Below are 16,216 nucleotides of genomic sequence, written 5' to 3'. Positions count from 1 at the left end.
CCACAGACATGTCAAACACAGGTGAACAGATAATCCAGCCTTAACCACAGACATGTCAAACACAGGTGAACAGATAATCCAGCCTTACCACAGACATGTCAAAACACAGGTGAACAGATAATCCAGCCTTAACCACAGACATGTCAAACACAGGTGAACAGATAATCCAGCCTTAACCACAGACATGTCAATCTCCCTATTTCTTGACTTCATGTGTAGCTATTATTGTAAGTCTTCAGTGTCTTTCTTAGAGGCTTAACCACAGATGTGTCTCTATTACGTCCAAGAGTATGTTGACGAAGGTAATGTATGGAATTTGGAATATTTCATTTTTTGGACTTGTAAATGTGTAATGTTTGGTATAAGAATTCTACTTGGTCCTCATAGGAATGTGATAGATAGATAGATAGATGGATCCCGAAGGAAATTTAGGTCATCCAGTAGCTTATACACTTAACTTAACTCACAAACATACATACACAAATCACAGTAGAAAAACAATACACATAGGGAAAAACATGTTCACAGGGAGTGGGGTGTATACAGATATTATACAGATATTACAGTGTGCATTGATTGTGTCAGTGTTGATGTCCACAAGGAAAGTAGTGCAAAGAGTGCAGAGAGATAGTGTTCATGTGCTTGTGTGGATAGTGCAAAGATAGAGTACTTGTGTTTGTGTGTGTGAGGATAGTGCAAAGTGATATAAATAGTAAAGGCTGTGCAATGGGCTAGTATAGCCAGTAAAAGAGTAAAAAGATAAAAAGATGGACAGTGGGATGGAAAAATTAAGAGCTGAGAAGAGGAGGGGAGACTGAGGAAGACTCATGCAGAGAAGTCCATCTCCCTCCCCCTCCCCTTCTGTGTGGCATTAAAAAGCTGGATGGCCCTGGGGACAAAGGACTTTCTCAGCCTGTCCGATGAGCATGACAGTGACAGGAGTCTGCCACTGAAAATGCTCCTCTGTCCGTTAATAGTACTGTGAAGTGGGTGGTGGTCATTGTCCAAGATGGTCAGCAGCCTACTCAATGTCCTTTTCTCCGCCACTGATGTTAGGCAGTCCAGTTCCATGCCAACAACAGCTCCTGCCCTTCTCACCAGCCTGTCTAGTCGCCCTGCATCCCTCTTCTTCATGCTGCCTCCCCAGCACACCACAGCATAAAAAAGGACACTAGCAACAACAGACTGGTAAAACATGCGCAGGAGTTTGTTGCAGACATTGAAAGACCTCAGCCTCCTCAGGAAGTAGAGCCGGCTCTGACCCTTCTTATAGATGGCATCTATGTTGGCTGACCAGTCCAGTTTACTGTCCAGATGAACTCCTAAGTACTTTTTTTTGGTTTTGACCACCTCCACACTGACACCCCCGATGGAGACTGGTAGCAGAGGAGGCTGAGACCTCCTAAATCCACCACCATCTCCTTGGTCTTTGTGGCATTCAGCTGCAGGTGGTTATGCCTACACCACTGCACAAAGTTGTCAACCAGGCTCCTGTACTCACCCTCCTGTCCATCCCTGATACAACCCACAACAGCAGAGTCCATCAGAGAACTTCTGGATGTGGGCACGACTCCGTGTTGTAGGTGAAGTCTGATGTGTACAGGGTAAACAGGACAGGTGAGAGCACAGTCCCCTGTGGAGCGCCGGTGCTGCACAACACAGTCTCAGATACGCAATCTTTCAGCCTGACAAACTGTGGTCTCTCCGTCAGGTAGTCAGTGATCCAGGATACCAGGTGGGCGTTCACACCCATCTGCACGAGCTTGTCACTCAGTCGGAGGGGCTGGATGGTGTTGAAGGCACTGGAGAAATCAAAGAACATGATTCTCACAGCACCTTTCCCCTTGTCCAGATAAGAGTGTGCCCTGTGCATTAGGTAGACATGAATAATAACAATGAAATAATAATAACAATGACACCAGAATGTCATTAATGTAAGATCATGTGGATCAACTGGACACACACACACACACACACACACACTGTGGGAGCCTGGCCTTGCAAGGGCAAACAGTGGGTACACAAACTGGAAAAGAGAAGTCAGACACAGGAGTTGCGGTGAACAGAACTTAGGTTTATTGTACAAACTGAAGGGGGAAAAGGGAGGGGGCGCACAAAGGTAACTCAGAAAGCTTCACCGGTCTGGCCGTTGGCGTCAGGGGCTCCGTCGGGCTCTTCCTGAGGCAAGAGAGAGATAGAGAGCGATTACTCGTCTTCAGTAATATAAAAGGCAGGCCGCGGGCCTCTTACCCTGAGACTGTCTTGGAAGGCGTCTGGTTCTCACTCCTCTGTAGCTCAAGACAGTCTGGCTTCCGTATCCTCTGGTTGAGTTTACAAAGGCTCCTGATTGCCTGATTGATTGAGTGCACCTGGGAGGGACAACCAGAGACACCTGGGTGGGGAGGAGTTCCCTATGAGAATCCTCTGGGGTAGTACCGCCCATCCAACACCATGCCTCTTAATTGCCTTCGTTTGGCTGTACTCAGCCATGTGGGGCACTGCTCACCGGCTGGGCCATCACATACCCCCCCCCTCAGCTCCGAACCACAGTGGGGAGCGGCAGACCACAGGCAGTCGTCCCTTCTTGACATGGCATCAGCGTTCCCATGCAGTCTTCCGGCTCTGTGTTCCACTGTAAACTTAAAGTCCTGTAGGTGTAGAAACCAACGGGTTATTCTGGCATTCCTATCTTTATTGAAGGCCATCCACTTCAATGGTGCGTGGTCAGTGACCAACGTAAACTCTCGACCCAGTAAGTGATACCTTAACTTTCCGATTGCCCCATTTAACTGCTAGGCACTCCTTTTCTATGGTCGCATAATTCTTCTCATGGGGAAGTAGTTTGGCGGCTAACAAAGGTTATGGGGTATTCACTTCCATCATGTACTTGGGACAGGACTGCCCCAAGGCCTACCTCTGATGCATCTGTCTGAAGCACAAACCTCTTGCCAAAGTCGGGGTGTGTAGCACGGTTTCGCTGCAGAGGGCTTTCTTCAAGGCGTTGAAGGCGCCGCTGTGTCTGTTCCGTCCACTTCACCCGGTTAGATGCACTTTTGCTTGTCAGCTCATGTAAAGGGCTGCTAAAGAGGCAAAGTTAGGAATGAACTGTCTGTAATACCCCACTAACCCGAGAAAGGTTCTCACCTGCCGTTTGGTCTGGGGTTGGGGCCAAGGTTGTAATGGCATCCACCTTCTTACCTTGGGGTTTCACATTTCCTCGTCCAACAAGTGTACCAAGGTAATTCGCCTCCTCCAAGGCGAGGGAGCACTTTGCAGGGTTGGCTGTCAGTCCCCGCCTCTCGTAAGGCCTGGAGAACAGCTTCTAAGGGTGCTGCAGATGGTTCTCCCATGACGTGACTAATGGATAACAATGTCCGTCCAGGTATTGCTGCAGCGTAGTCCTGGTGTGGCCGGAGCACCTATCCATGAGCCTCTGGAACGTTGCGGGCTCCATGAAGACCAAATGGAAGGACTCGATAGTGGAAGGCACCATCTGGTCGTTGAGAAGGGCCGTCTTCTCCCTTGCCTGTGGGGTGAGTGGAACCTGCCAATATCCTTTGGTTAAATCTAGCGTGGAGATGAACCGGGGCAGGTCCTTAACCTCTCGACCAGCTCATCTACCCCGGGGCATAGGTAGGTGTCAAACAGAGAAATCCTCATTTAACTTTCGATAGTCATTGCAGAACCTAATGCTGCCATCCGGCTTTCCAACAAGGACTATAGGACTGGACCAGGCACTGTGTGACTCCTCCACCACCCCAAGGTCAAGCATTTTCCTCACCTCGTTTCTGATGGCCTCCCGTCTGGCCTCTGGGATTCGGTATGGTCGTAGCCTTACTGTCTTTCCCGGCTCTGTTCTGATGTCATGGGCGATGACTGTTGTTCGTCCCGGGGCCTCAGAGAAGACATCTCTGTTTCTATCGAGCAGTTCTCGGAGGTCTTGTCCTTGCCGGGACAGCTGGTCACCCATTTTCAGGGAGGACCTGGGGAGGCAGGTTAGCTACCAGGACATTGGAGGGGACAGGGAGAGGCTCACGCCATGGCTTCAGTAAATTTACGTGGTAAAGTTGTTGGGCTTTCCTACGGCCTGTCTGCCGTACACGGTAATTCACGGGCCCCACCCGTTCCAGTATTTCATAAGGCCCTTGCCACTTGGCTAAAAACTTGCAATCATTTGTTGGAATTAAAACCATTACCTTGTCTCCTGGTTTGAACTCTCTCACCTGGGCTCCACGGTTGTATACTTGTGCCTGTTGCGCTTGGGCTTGCTGCATGTGCTCCCGAACTAAGGGCCAGACTTGGGTCATTCGGTGGTGCATTTGTTCCACATGCTCCACGATGCTGCGCTGGGTGGACGGCTGCTGCTCCCAGGCTTCCTTGGCCACATCCAGCAAGCCCCGAGGCCTCCGACCGTACAGAAGCTCGAACGGTGAAAATCCAGTGGAACCCTGGGGTACTTCGCGTATAGAGAACAGAATATAAGGCAGCAGCTGGTCCCAGTTCTTACCATCAACAGCGATTACCTTGCGCAGCATGTGTTTTAAGGTTTTGTTGAACCTCTCTACAAGTCCATCGGTCTGAGGGTGATAGACAGAGGTTCTGATTTGTTTCACCTTTAGGCTTTGGCACAAACATTTCATCACTTTAGACATAAAGCAGGACCCTTGGTCTGTCAGGATTCCTTCTGGCAGGCCCACTCTACTGAAGAGCAGAAACATCTCCCTGGCGACCACCTTCCCAGTAGCAGACCGTAGAGGAATTGCCTCCGGGTAACGGGTTGCATAATCCAGGATCACTAGGATATAGCGGTGACCACGGCTAGACTTTGGTAAGGGCCCAACTATGTCCATGCCAATCCTGCTAAAGGGTGTTTCAATAATGGGAAGGGGTATCAGAGGACTTCGGTACTCTACCTTTGGGGAGTTGATTTGACACTCGGCACAATGTCGGCAGTACTCCTCCACGGCCCTCTTGACTCCCGGCCAGTAGAAACGGCTGAGAACACGTTCATACGTCTTCTCCCTTCCTAAATGTGCCCCTAGTAAGTGGGAGTGGGCTAGGTACAACACTTTTGAAGCATACTCTTTTGGGATAAGCAACTGTTCACAGATATCAGAGTTCTTCTTAGTTACCCGATATAACAGCTTATCCTTGATCATAAAATGTGGAAAAGACACTTGACTCACCCCATCCTGCTTTTGACCTTCTATCACTTGGACGTCTCTCCAGGCTTGGGTCAGGTTGGGATCCCGCAGCTGGGCCGAGCCGAATTGTCCTGGCCTAAGACCTTCCTCCATTTCAACTTCCGGAAATTGAGAGAACACCTCGTCTGAGTGTATGTCTTCCAGGGGCTCCACCTCAGCTGCCCGTTCAGGGTCTGTTGCTGTGGTCTGGGTGTGGACAGCCTTACCCACGTCGTCATCAGAAGTTTCAGCAGGGCTACCATCGGGGGATATTGCAGCCCAGGCGGGGCGAGTTACGGACTTTCCTATCTTCAGAGGTCGTTTTTTGGTTCGCCGTTTTGGGTCCCTTGCCTTCGCTGGCCAGTAGCGGGAGAAGAGGGGGGCTGTCCCGGCCAAAAAGCACAGGAACCGGCAGTTGCTCGACGACCCCAACCTGTAGAGCGAATCTTCCTCGAGGAGTGATCACTTCGATTTTGGAGGTTGGATACTTCCGGGTATCCCCGTGGATGCAGGACACAGACATCTCTTCACCCCAGGGTGCACTGGCGAATTGTGGTCGGACGAGGGAGACCATACTTCCGGAGTCTAAGAGTGCCTCTGTGTCTCTCCCTGCAATCTTCACCGGAAACTTTGGGGCTGGTGCTCCCTCATGGGCCCAACAGGTAGTGAGGTGGTGGCAGTAAGAGGCCCTTGTTATCGTAGACCTGGCTGTTGGCATCGGCTCATCCCGATCAGGACACTCTCTGGCTAGGTGTCCTCTCTGCCACAGGAAAAACATCGTGGGATTGGAGGCCACTGGGTTCGTCTTGCAGCCGGTCCGGTCCAGCCAGAGGGCGTTCGGGCTGGTGGGGAACTGAAAGCTTTGCCTACCGTCTCTCTCTCTGTCTTGGCTTTAGAATTGTTTGGCTTGTTATTTTCTGACCGCATCAGACTAGCCATCACCCGGTGATTTTCTAATAAGGCTACTAATGTGTCTACATCGGGAGGCCCCTGCTGGGCGACATACCTCTTGGCATCATTTGGCAAGCCCCGTATACACCGGTCAATCACCACTCTGTCCACTATGGGCGGCCCTTCTGGTTCTTCCAGCCAGCTCCTGGTTTGACGGACTAGCCCCATCACCTGTGCCCGGACGGGGAGAGCAGGGTCGTAACTCCAGTCATGCACTCGCTGTGCCTTGGCGGGGAGGCTAAGTCCATATTGAGCTAGGATGGCAGTCTTTACCTTATCGTAATTCACGGCCTCTGCAGCTGAAAGATCCCGACAGGCTTTCTGAGCTTCGCCGTCAAGAAAGGCATAAGGTTGTTTCGCCCATTCTGCTCTTGGCCATCTCTCTCTCGTTGCCCGCCCTTTCAAACAGCGTAATATAGGTCTCGACGTCATCATCTGGCGTCAGTTTAGTCAGCACCTCTTTTGGCTTTCGCTCTTTCGGTCTCCCTGTTGCTCTACACAGCTCTCCTACCGCTGTCTGCAGGTTGGCTTGCGAGGTCAGAATGGCTTTCAAAACCTCTTCCATGTTCGCCCTTCTCCTCTGTTCTGACGTGCTCTATTCCAACTCGGTATACCCACTGATAGCGAAGACTCAGAATGCCCGCATTCTCCACCATATGTGGGAGCCTGGCCTTGCAAGGGCAAACAGTGGGTACACAAACTGGAAAAGAGAAGTCAGACACAGGAGTTGCGGTGAACAGAACTTAGGTTTATTGTACAAACTGAAGGGGGAAAAGGGAGGGGGCGCACAAAGGTAACTCAGAAAGCTTCACCGGTCTGGCCGTTGGCGTCAGGGGCTCCGTCGGGCTCTTCCTGAGGCAAGAGAGAGATAGAGAGCGATTACTCGTCTTCAGTAATATAAAAGGCAGGCCGCGGGCCTCTTACCCTGAGACTGTCTTGGAAGGCGTCTGGTTCTCACTCCTCTGTAGCTCAAGACAGTCTGGCTTCCGTATCCTCTGGTTGAGTTTACAAAGGCTCCTGATTGCCTGATTGATTGAGTGCACCTGGGAGGGACAACCAGAGACACCTGGGTGGGGAGGAGTTCCCTATGAGAATCCTCTGGGGTAGTACCGCCCATCCAACACCATGCCTCTTAATTGCCTTCGTTTGGCTGTACTCAGCCATGTGGGGCACTGCTCACCGGCTGGGCCATCACAACACACACACACACACACACACACACACATTGTTACGTTCCGGCCGGCTCGTGACCGAAACAATAACATTGGAGGCAGATGACAACGGTTTTCTACAAAAGTTACGCGTGTTTATTTAGTCCGTACAATTCAAGTCAAAGGGCGACGTGTCTAGGGGTTTGACGTCTGTACGCTGACATAGTCAGCTCGAGAGAGAGAGAGAGAGAGAGAGACAGGTGTCCACTGGTCTGTTTTATACTTCATGCTCCACACCTCCCAGGTATGGATAATCAGTCCATCATGACGCTCGTCATCTCCACTGTTGCCTGCAGGACACACATGGCCACTGCAATGTCTGCAGGGGCGCAGGGGGTCGTAACACACACACACACACACACACAAACACACACACACACACACACACACACACACCACATAACATTGGGTGCAATCTAATAAAGTAAACTAAAGGAATTAATGAAGTGAGAAAGAAATTATAATAATATGATATTAATATTATGTGTCTTTGGCCTACTAATTCAGGTGGTCTTGAATCTTTACACAAAACCCCTTTGCTGTTCTTGGCTCTTGTTTGCTCACTGTCCTGTTTTGTGGTGAGTTTTCCTTACTACAGGAAACAAACAAAAAAAAACAGACAATTTCTTCTTCTTTGGTCTCTGATTGGACAAGCCACACTGATGTCATCACTCCTACCGTGTGCATGGAATCTTGAGTCAGGGTCTCATCAAGGCTCTCATCATCTCCTCTGTTATATGATGCAGTGGAGCTGAATCTGTTTAATGGAATGGCATGTGTACATTACCACTACATCATATACTCTTCCATAGTATTATTACTGTGTGCTGTGGTGAATGTGCTGTGTGCCGTCTCTTGACTCTCTGCTGATATCAGTGAGGGGAATGAGGGAGGGACAACAGGGAATCTGAGTTCAGTACTTTGTTAAATACACAAAATACTAATAAGCATGAGATTTGGATTTGCACTAGTTGTCTGTTTAATGTTTAATTCATATTTTATTGTGAATTGACTTTATTTTGAAGACAAACAAGTAGAACAACATCATTAAAAGGAGGCTTAGAAATCTGAAATTATACATAATGGTTTACAAAACTGTCATAATGACAATTATTTGCATCTTTAGAAAGGTTTAAATCAAAATGAATCAGAATCAAATGTTTGCAAAAAGCATTATTAACATTTCTGTCAGGCGTGTCAATTCTGTAACCATGTTGAGAACACTTGAGGGTTAAACAGTATATATGGCTCCAATTTGAGATGCTTGTTGTTCAGACCTACACTGCTGAATCCTGAGTATATTCATGTGCTTTGTTACAGCTCTTTACTGGACTAAAGCCAGATTGCTGCATCGACCACAAGAAACGTTCCTGAAACATTTTCTTACAACTTCTTATCTCTCGTATCATTCAAAACTCTCATTAACTAAAATCACAAAATGGATTAAAAAGCCCATTAAAGCAGCTTTAGTTTCAGTGTTAACATCAGTGTCAGAGTCTGATCAGACTAATGAAGCTGAAGCTGAGCTGCTCCACTGTTTCAGGACCTCAGAGTCTGATCAGACTAATGAAGCTGAAGCTGAGCTGCTCCACTGTTTCAGGACCTCAGTGGGATTTGACAGATTATACGTCAACTGAAGGATGGACAAATGTAGCCAACATCAGCATACATTTAGAAAATAAAAGTAACTTGTTTAGGAATTGAATTTACATTTCTGTCACAGATATTTGCCCTTCAATTTGTAATATTTGCAGAATTCAGATCATGTGACACCTGTGGGATTTTCTTAAGGCAACTAACAATACAACCAATTAGTCAGAATGGTTAATGCATTTACACATTTTAACAACATGAACAAGTCCTTATTAATCTGGCAAAAGGAAGTGACATCTTCTCTTGCTGTGCTACTCTACTTTCACTGAAATCTTCACTGGTAAGATCCTTAGAGGAGAGAGTGTACAGGCAACATTAAAGTATGGAAACACTGTCTCAGTGAAAGTGTGTGTGAGAGTGTGTAGATGTGTGTTATTATCAGGGTCAGAGAATGACAGTTTTCCTCTGTTCCAGTCCAGCTGCACTCTGATCCTCTGGAGTTTCTGCTTCACTGTGAGGCGAGTGGAGGGCTGCGGTGGAGACCATGCTCCATATTTACCATCTTGATGATACACATACCACAGTCCACTCATGGAGTCATAGTCTCCCTTCCTCTGGAGAGACTCTGTCATCACACCCACAAACCACCATGTGTTCTCTCCAACCTCCACATCCCAGCAGTGAGTCCCTGAGTTAAAGCCCTCAGAGCCCACGATGTCAGCCCACTTATCAAATCTCTCTGGGTTATGAGGAAGCTGCTGTCGCTCATCACCCCATCTCACACTGGTCAGATCCTCAGACAGGATGAGACGTGGGCTTGCAGTGTTGGGATCCAGAGTCACAGGAGCTGTAGAGTGAGAAACACAAATGGTTTAGGTTGAAAGAGGTCATTATCTGTATTTGTATCTGTTAAATCAACACAATGATCTGTCTTTGGGTCTGGAATCAGATAGAAGCCAGAAGTGGGTGTGGCTTATGTCAGAAGTCATGTTAAATCAGGCACATGTTGTATTATTTAGCCTAATATTTAGCCTAATATTCATTGGTAAGGCAATTGGTGTGTTTTCAAAGCATCAAACTGATTCATTCTATTCATTTATTATGTTTTTAAATATGAAATACATTTTCACTTCCTCATACTGTGCTTTTCATCTCTCTCTCTCTTGTTTTTATTTTTAACTAATCTAAGTTTCATGAACGGTCTGAACCCCAAAGCTTGTCCAAATGTCTGTGGTACAGTTAACCACATCACCCTCCATGCTTAACAGGGATTTCCTCACCTTTGCTTTAACATCACAGTACAGGTTTGGTCCAACTGTACGTGAAAAATGCATGCGTGAGGATACCCTGTAGCATGGTGCAGTGACAGTTAGGAGCTTACGGAAACCCGTGTTTTCAACCATTGAGTAGGACAAGAAGTCCTGGCAAATCATTTAACCCAAAGTTTCTGTATTCTGCTTGGCAGTCGGGTGGTTGTGTGTGTATAGTGTTTTTGAATTGAACACAGCCGTTATTGGTGGTTGTGGCTGTGTATTATCCACTGCTGGGGGGGCCTGGGCAGACATGGTCACAAAGGGATGTTTGAGATCCATATGGGGAGTTGTGTATGTGTGTGTGTGTGTGTGTGTGTGTGTGTGTGTGTGTGTGTGTGTGTGTGTGTGTGTGTGTGTGTGTGTGTGTGCATATGTGCATGTGTGTGTGTGTGTGTGTGTATGTGTGTCCGTGTGTGTGTATTGTTGTCTGTGTGTGTGTATGGTCTTATGAGATAAGAAGCAGAGACGTATGAGCTTTAGTAGGGGAGATGTGTGTGTGTGTGTGTAGTTAGTATTAATTTTATACCATATATTTCGAGACCCAGTCTTAGTCTTGTGTGTGTGTGTGTATGTGTGTGTGTGTGTGTGTGTGTGTTTGTATGTTTGTGTGTGTGTGTGTATGTGTGTGTGTGTGTGTGTGTGTGTGTGTGTATGTTTGTGTGTGTGTTTGTATGTTTGTGTGTGTGTGTGTGTGCTCTTATGAGAGAAGAAGCAGAGACGTTATGAGCTGTAGTAGGAGAGGTGTGTGTGTGTGTTTATATGTGTGTGTGTGTGTGTGTGTGTGTGTGTGTGTGTGTGTGTGTGTGTGTGTGTGTGTGTTTCACATCTGCTGGGCCTCTAGTAGGGGAGCTCTGCTGTCATTCAGGCTTCACTGGTAAGATCCTCAGAGTAAGGATGCCAGTGTTAGAGTATGGAAACACTCTCTCTGTGAAAGTGTGTGTGGCAGTGTGTAGGTGTGTGTTAATTTCTCTGTGGCATGTATTTCAAAGTGGGTGTTCTCTATATTTTAAATGTGTTGAAATGTTTGCATGCATGTGTGTGTGAGTGTGTGTGTGTCAAATGTGCTTTCAATGAAACTGAACAGTAGTGTATCATCCATTTTACTATGCATTGATCATGTAAAATCAATGTATGCCCCCTTCTCTCTCTGTGTGTGTGTGTGTGTGTGTGTGTGTGTGTGTGTGTGTGTGTGTGTGTGTGTGTGTGTGTGTATGTGTGTTTCAGTCAGTACTCACTGTATTGGACAATCTCCTGCATCTTCTCCCAGACTCTGAACTTCAGGTTGCCCAGGTGTTTTGCCACATTGATCAGAGCTCCTGAAACCCTCTCTGGATCCTGCAGTGTGCACTGGGCTCTGGAATAACATTCAGGAGTCAGTGCTGCTGTGGGTTTGGGTTCAGAACCACAGAGAAGAGAGAGACAGGAGGCAGATCACTCACCTTTCCACTGTGCTCTTGTAATTCTGTGAAATGATGAAGGATAAATGTATTTAACGTGATTGGTATGCAAATGTCTCATAATAAACCTTTATTTATTTACTCATGGAAACCTACTCTCCTCTACCACCCACCATGTGATTATCCCTGCTGACAATGAATCATATGCTTATGTAAGCAGGAACATGGCTTTTCTGTGTTTCTGTGTGTGTGTTACTTAGATTATTAGGTGCCACTTAGTCAGTGTTGTGCATGAACACGTTCATTTTTAGGAGAACGATGAACCGAACGCAACTTAATGACAAATAATGAATTTGAACGGTGAACAAGTTCATATTATCTGAGGTCAAGCGCCACTGAGGTCTAGCTAAAACATTACGGAATGTTTTCCTTCTGCTGAGGAAAGACGCTGTCTAAATCGAATGCTTGTACCATGTCGTTGCTCAGTAGGCCTACCTGTTAAAAAGGCCATAGTAATTATTTGTTAAATTGCCCAGACAGACCATATTTCGGTAAATTACCATATTTGGTAATTGCGTTGGTCATGTGACTCCACTTCTCACGGTGCAATGTTTAGATATCGCTTCACGGCATATTTAGATGGAGTGACAGTTAACTTCGGGCATATTTTCATAATTGAACATTGCACTTTGTTGAAGTTGTGTGCGTCCATGTATACGTGAGTTTGACTTTGTAGCCTACCTTGTCATTATGTGTTTGTTATAGTTTAGCTTTCTCATCATTGTTACGAGAGCACTGTCACTTAATTGATCTAGCATGATGCACTGTTCATGAACTCGCTTAGCATAAGCTGCTAATGTACAAATACGAGTGTTACAGGGTTTACCTATGCTAACTTTTGAGCGGTCTTTCATTTAGTGTAGCCTACATGCCCTTGTTGATCTGAGATTAAGCCAGTAGCATGTCATTGCTGAAGAGGTTAAATTATTACCTTTAGTTCCCTGTATAATTCATTATTTAAATGGTACTACAGGGCTGTGTATTAATGTATATTTTCTGTTTGTACTTTACTTTCACACACACACACACACACACACTCATACACACATACAAACATACACCCACCTACAATTTATCCCATTTATTGTTGTTAATGTAATACAAAGAGTTTAGAATCAAACTGAATATCCAAGTCTCCATTCTTTTCCATTCTAATCGGATGACCCTCAGTGATTACACATTTCCCGAACCCCTTCTATAACAGTACCCGTATGATTTCTGCGATACCTAAACCAACTAACTCGACTTCGCCCTACATTACCCATGAATCATCGCACACACATGTATACCAAACAAGCAACGTATTCCAAGGCAACAGCTCTGGGTGTCAATATAAAAATGGCAAGTGAAAGCGAAAACAGAGACGCAGACTCAGCGAGTAGGCCTACATCCGATCCACCTTATTATTATGTGCGGGATTTTTACACACTGTCTGATAAAGTTTCCGACAGTAAAAATCTCACCTTTCTGTGCAAATTATGTCCTCCTGAAAAATTTGCAATAATTAAAAAAAAAATTAAAATGAACTGAACTATGAACTAGTTCAGAATTGAAATGGTGACCTATGCACGTGAACGATTCATGTTTACTTGTATGAACTGAACTTTGAACTAGTTCATGAGAGGTGTGAACGTGCACAACACTCCACTTAGTCTGCATATGTGCTAGAGCATGTTTGGACCAGAGGTGATAAGAAGCGTCGAACTGACATCTTTACAAGACAGAAAGCGTAGTAAGACGACGATAGATGTCAGAGACCCACCATGTGATTATCCCTGCTGACAAAGTGTTTTGGCGTCAGAGAACGCTAACTTCTGCGGCGGTCTGGGAGTGAGCCTGGGCTCTCTCTCTCTCTCTCTCTCTCTCTCACACACTCTGAGAGTAGGCCTGTGCCTCTCTCTGGCCTGCCAGGACGTGGGTGAGCCCGACAAGCTTGTTGTTGTTGAATAAATATACTTAAATGCAACTCCGGAGTCCTGAGGTAACTTGAGTGAATTTTCACCTTACACAAACTCTCACCTTCAGCACCTGATTCATGTCAGGGTTTTTTTCCAGTTGCCCCTGTCCCATTCATCCTGTTTCTTTTGTCAACGACCATTTTACATTTTATACACAGAGGACATTGGAAGACACAGATAAACACATTTTCAGTCAACTGTGGCTGAGTATGAGTGTGTCTAAGTGTAAGAGTGTGATTGAGTGTGGCTGTATATGAATGATGGTGATTGGCCAGAGCTGAGTTTCTCCACAGGTGATTTGGGAAGTCATTAACAGCTGAGTTCAAGGACATTCTTCCTCCAAAGTGTCATACTCTTCAGGTGACATTACCTAACTCTACGCTACCTCACCGCCACTGCCACCTGCACACTAAACTTATACACACACACACACACACACACACACACACACACACACACACACACACACACACACACACACACACACACACACACACACACACACACACACACACATGCACACACACACACACACACGCGCACACACACACACACACACACACACACACACACACACACTATGATAAGGACAGTAGATGGTTCTTACTTGTAGAAATGTGATGTCATCAGCTGTCATCTTCTCTTCTATGGCTCTGATTGTGTCTGAAAGAGATGAGATCTCTCTGCTCATCGTCTCAATTTTCTCCTTCATCATCTGACCCTTCTGCTCCTCTTCCTCCCTCAGTGTAGCTGTCCTGGCTGCCTCTTCATCTCGTAGAAACTGGTGAAGCTTCTCAAACTCCTCCTTGATCATCTTCTCTGTGTGCTTGGCCTGAGTCTGGAATAAGGTCAATAACAGAGAAAGTGTCTACTAGGGAATTCCTCTGGATTAACACACTTCATAAAAGCTTCTTCCAACGTCTGTAGATATTCTATTCATGCTTGAGTCCTGACTCTCACCTTAATGTGTTTTGCTGTTTCATCATAGGTGAGTTTTACTTGTTCAAAAGCCTTTAGCTTTTCCTTTAAGGGATCCACTTTGACCTTCAGCTCCTCCTTGAAGAGAGAGAGAGAGACAGTTGTCTTTTGACATATTTATGAAAAGTCTGGAATGTGAAAATAGTAAAGACAAATCAAGTCTCTCAAGACAGTGAGCCTCTTGACTACAGGAATACTGAGTCAGATTTTTAAATATGACTTTGGCAGAACATGGATTGTCACCACTAAAGTAACACATTGATACATTTCAGTTGGATGTTTTGTGAACACATTTTTGATGGTGCAAAGTAGTGAAATGATGGTGCTGCCACCTAGTGTTGAGTTACAATAATAACAGCAACTACAGGGAGTTTTAATATTGTGATTAGCAAATCATTGTTTATAATGATGAACTAAATATCGGGCTATAGCTTATTGTTAAATATCCAATACAAAATCTTGTGGTCATCAAACTTACCTTACGGTCAACTACTGCTTCAGCAATGGGACTGAACTGGTGATTCCTGTGGAGTTTTGAGTCTCGACACACCACACACACAAGCTGCTGATCATCGTGACAAAACAGCTTGAGTTTGTCGCCATGGAGACTACAGAGTGCTCCTCTCTGACCTCTCTCCTGTAAAAATGTCTCACACAGGTTTTTTAATGCAAGGTTCATTGGTGGATTATCCTTTGATGACCTCCTCCTGCAGACTGGACATTCTCTGGATCCTTTGGTTCCCCAGTACTGCTGCAGACAGACTTTACAGAAGCTGTGACTACATGACAGAAGAACTGGGTCCTTGAAGATTTCAGTGCACACAGGACAGGATATATCCTCTTCTAGCTTTGAAGCCATTTTCCAAGAGTAAATATAAATCTGGTTCCAACTTCCCTCTCGTTGTAACTTTTCCACAAACTTTACTTTCACTCTCAGGAGTTTGACAAATCCAGTCAGTTTCTGAGTCCTCTTGTTGTTTTAACCCATGTATGCAAGCATGGCAACCTCTCCAACGTCATTATGAAAACAACTATGTCCAGTTTGAGTGTTTTTAAATTAGACTCTCACCTGCTAGAACATTTGTAGAGTTGTAACGTGGAACAAAGCTGCCGTCTGTCACTGAGCTTCACTTCCTCATAACCAGCGTTGGCTCCTCCCATTTTCTCTCCCACACTCTCTGCTCAACCCCGCCCCCTCTCTCCCTCTGTCTGCAGTTTGAGTGTCTTTAGATTTGATTCTCACCTGACCTGCTGGATCAGTTTTGTGACGGTGTGACGGGGAACACAGCAGCCGCCCTTCACTGAGCTTCAACTCCTCCTTCAGGAGAGGAGAGTCAGAGGGAGGGATCTGGAGGAGCAGGGAGCTGATTGGTCAGTCTCACAACAGTCGTCCAATAAACAGTTCTTTAGTGCCTCCTAGTCTTGAGGATCAGAGGTCAAAGTACCTGGATGAGTGAGCTCTAACTTACAGTCATAAACAGGCTTCATGTCAGTGTTTTTCCTCCACTATCCACAGAAATGTTGTTCTGATCTCATTCCTACTGCAGACACACAGAGAGCTGTCTGTGCTGT

The 16,216-nt window shown here is 46.1% G+C and overlaps 1 protein-coding gene across 1 annotated transcript; it reads right to left on the bottom strand.

Annotated features, from left to right (window-relative positions):
- Positions 1–9,249: 9,249 nt before the first annotated feature.
- Positions 9,250–15,782, bottom strand: LOC122132357 (E3 ubiquitin-protein ligase TRIM35-like). Its single transcript, XM_042707141.1, has 6 exons — positions 15,123–15,782; positions 14,627–14,722; positions 14,274–14,504; positions 11,691–11,713; positions 11,487–11,605; positions 9,250–9,785 (listed from the first exon to the last, which is right to left on the bottom strand). The coding sequence occupies exons 1-6, from the start codon at positions 15,501–15,503 to the stop codon at positions 9,250–9,252; spliced, it is 1,386 nt and encodes a 461-aa protein (XP_042563075.1). The 5' UTR covers positions 15,504–15,782.
- Positions 15,783–16,216: the final 434 nt, after the last annotated feature.

This window comes from Clupea harengus, unplaced genomic scaffold (assembly GCF_900700415.2).
Source record: "Clupea harengus unplaced genomic scaffold, Ch_v2.0.2, whole genome shotgun sequence".
NCBI classification, from domain to species: Eukaryota; Metazoa; Chordata; class Actinopteri; order Clupeiformes; family Clupeidae; genus Clupea; species Clupea harengus.
The sequence above is the reverse complement of the archived record's forward strand: the minus strand, read 5'-3'. Positions and strand labels throughout refer to the sequence as shown.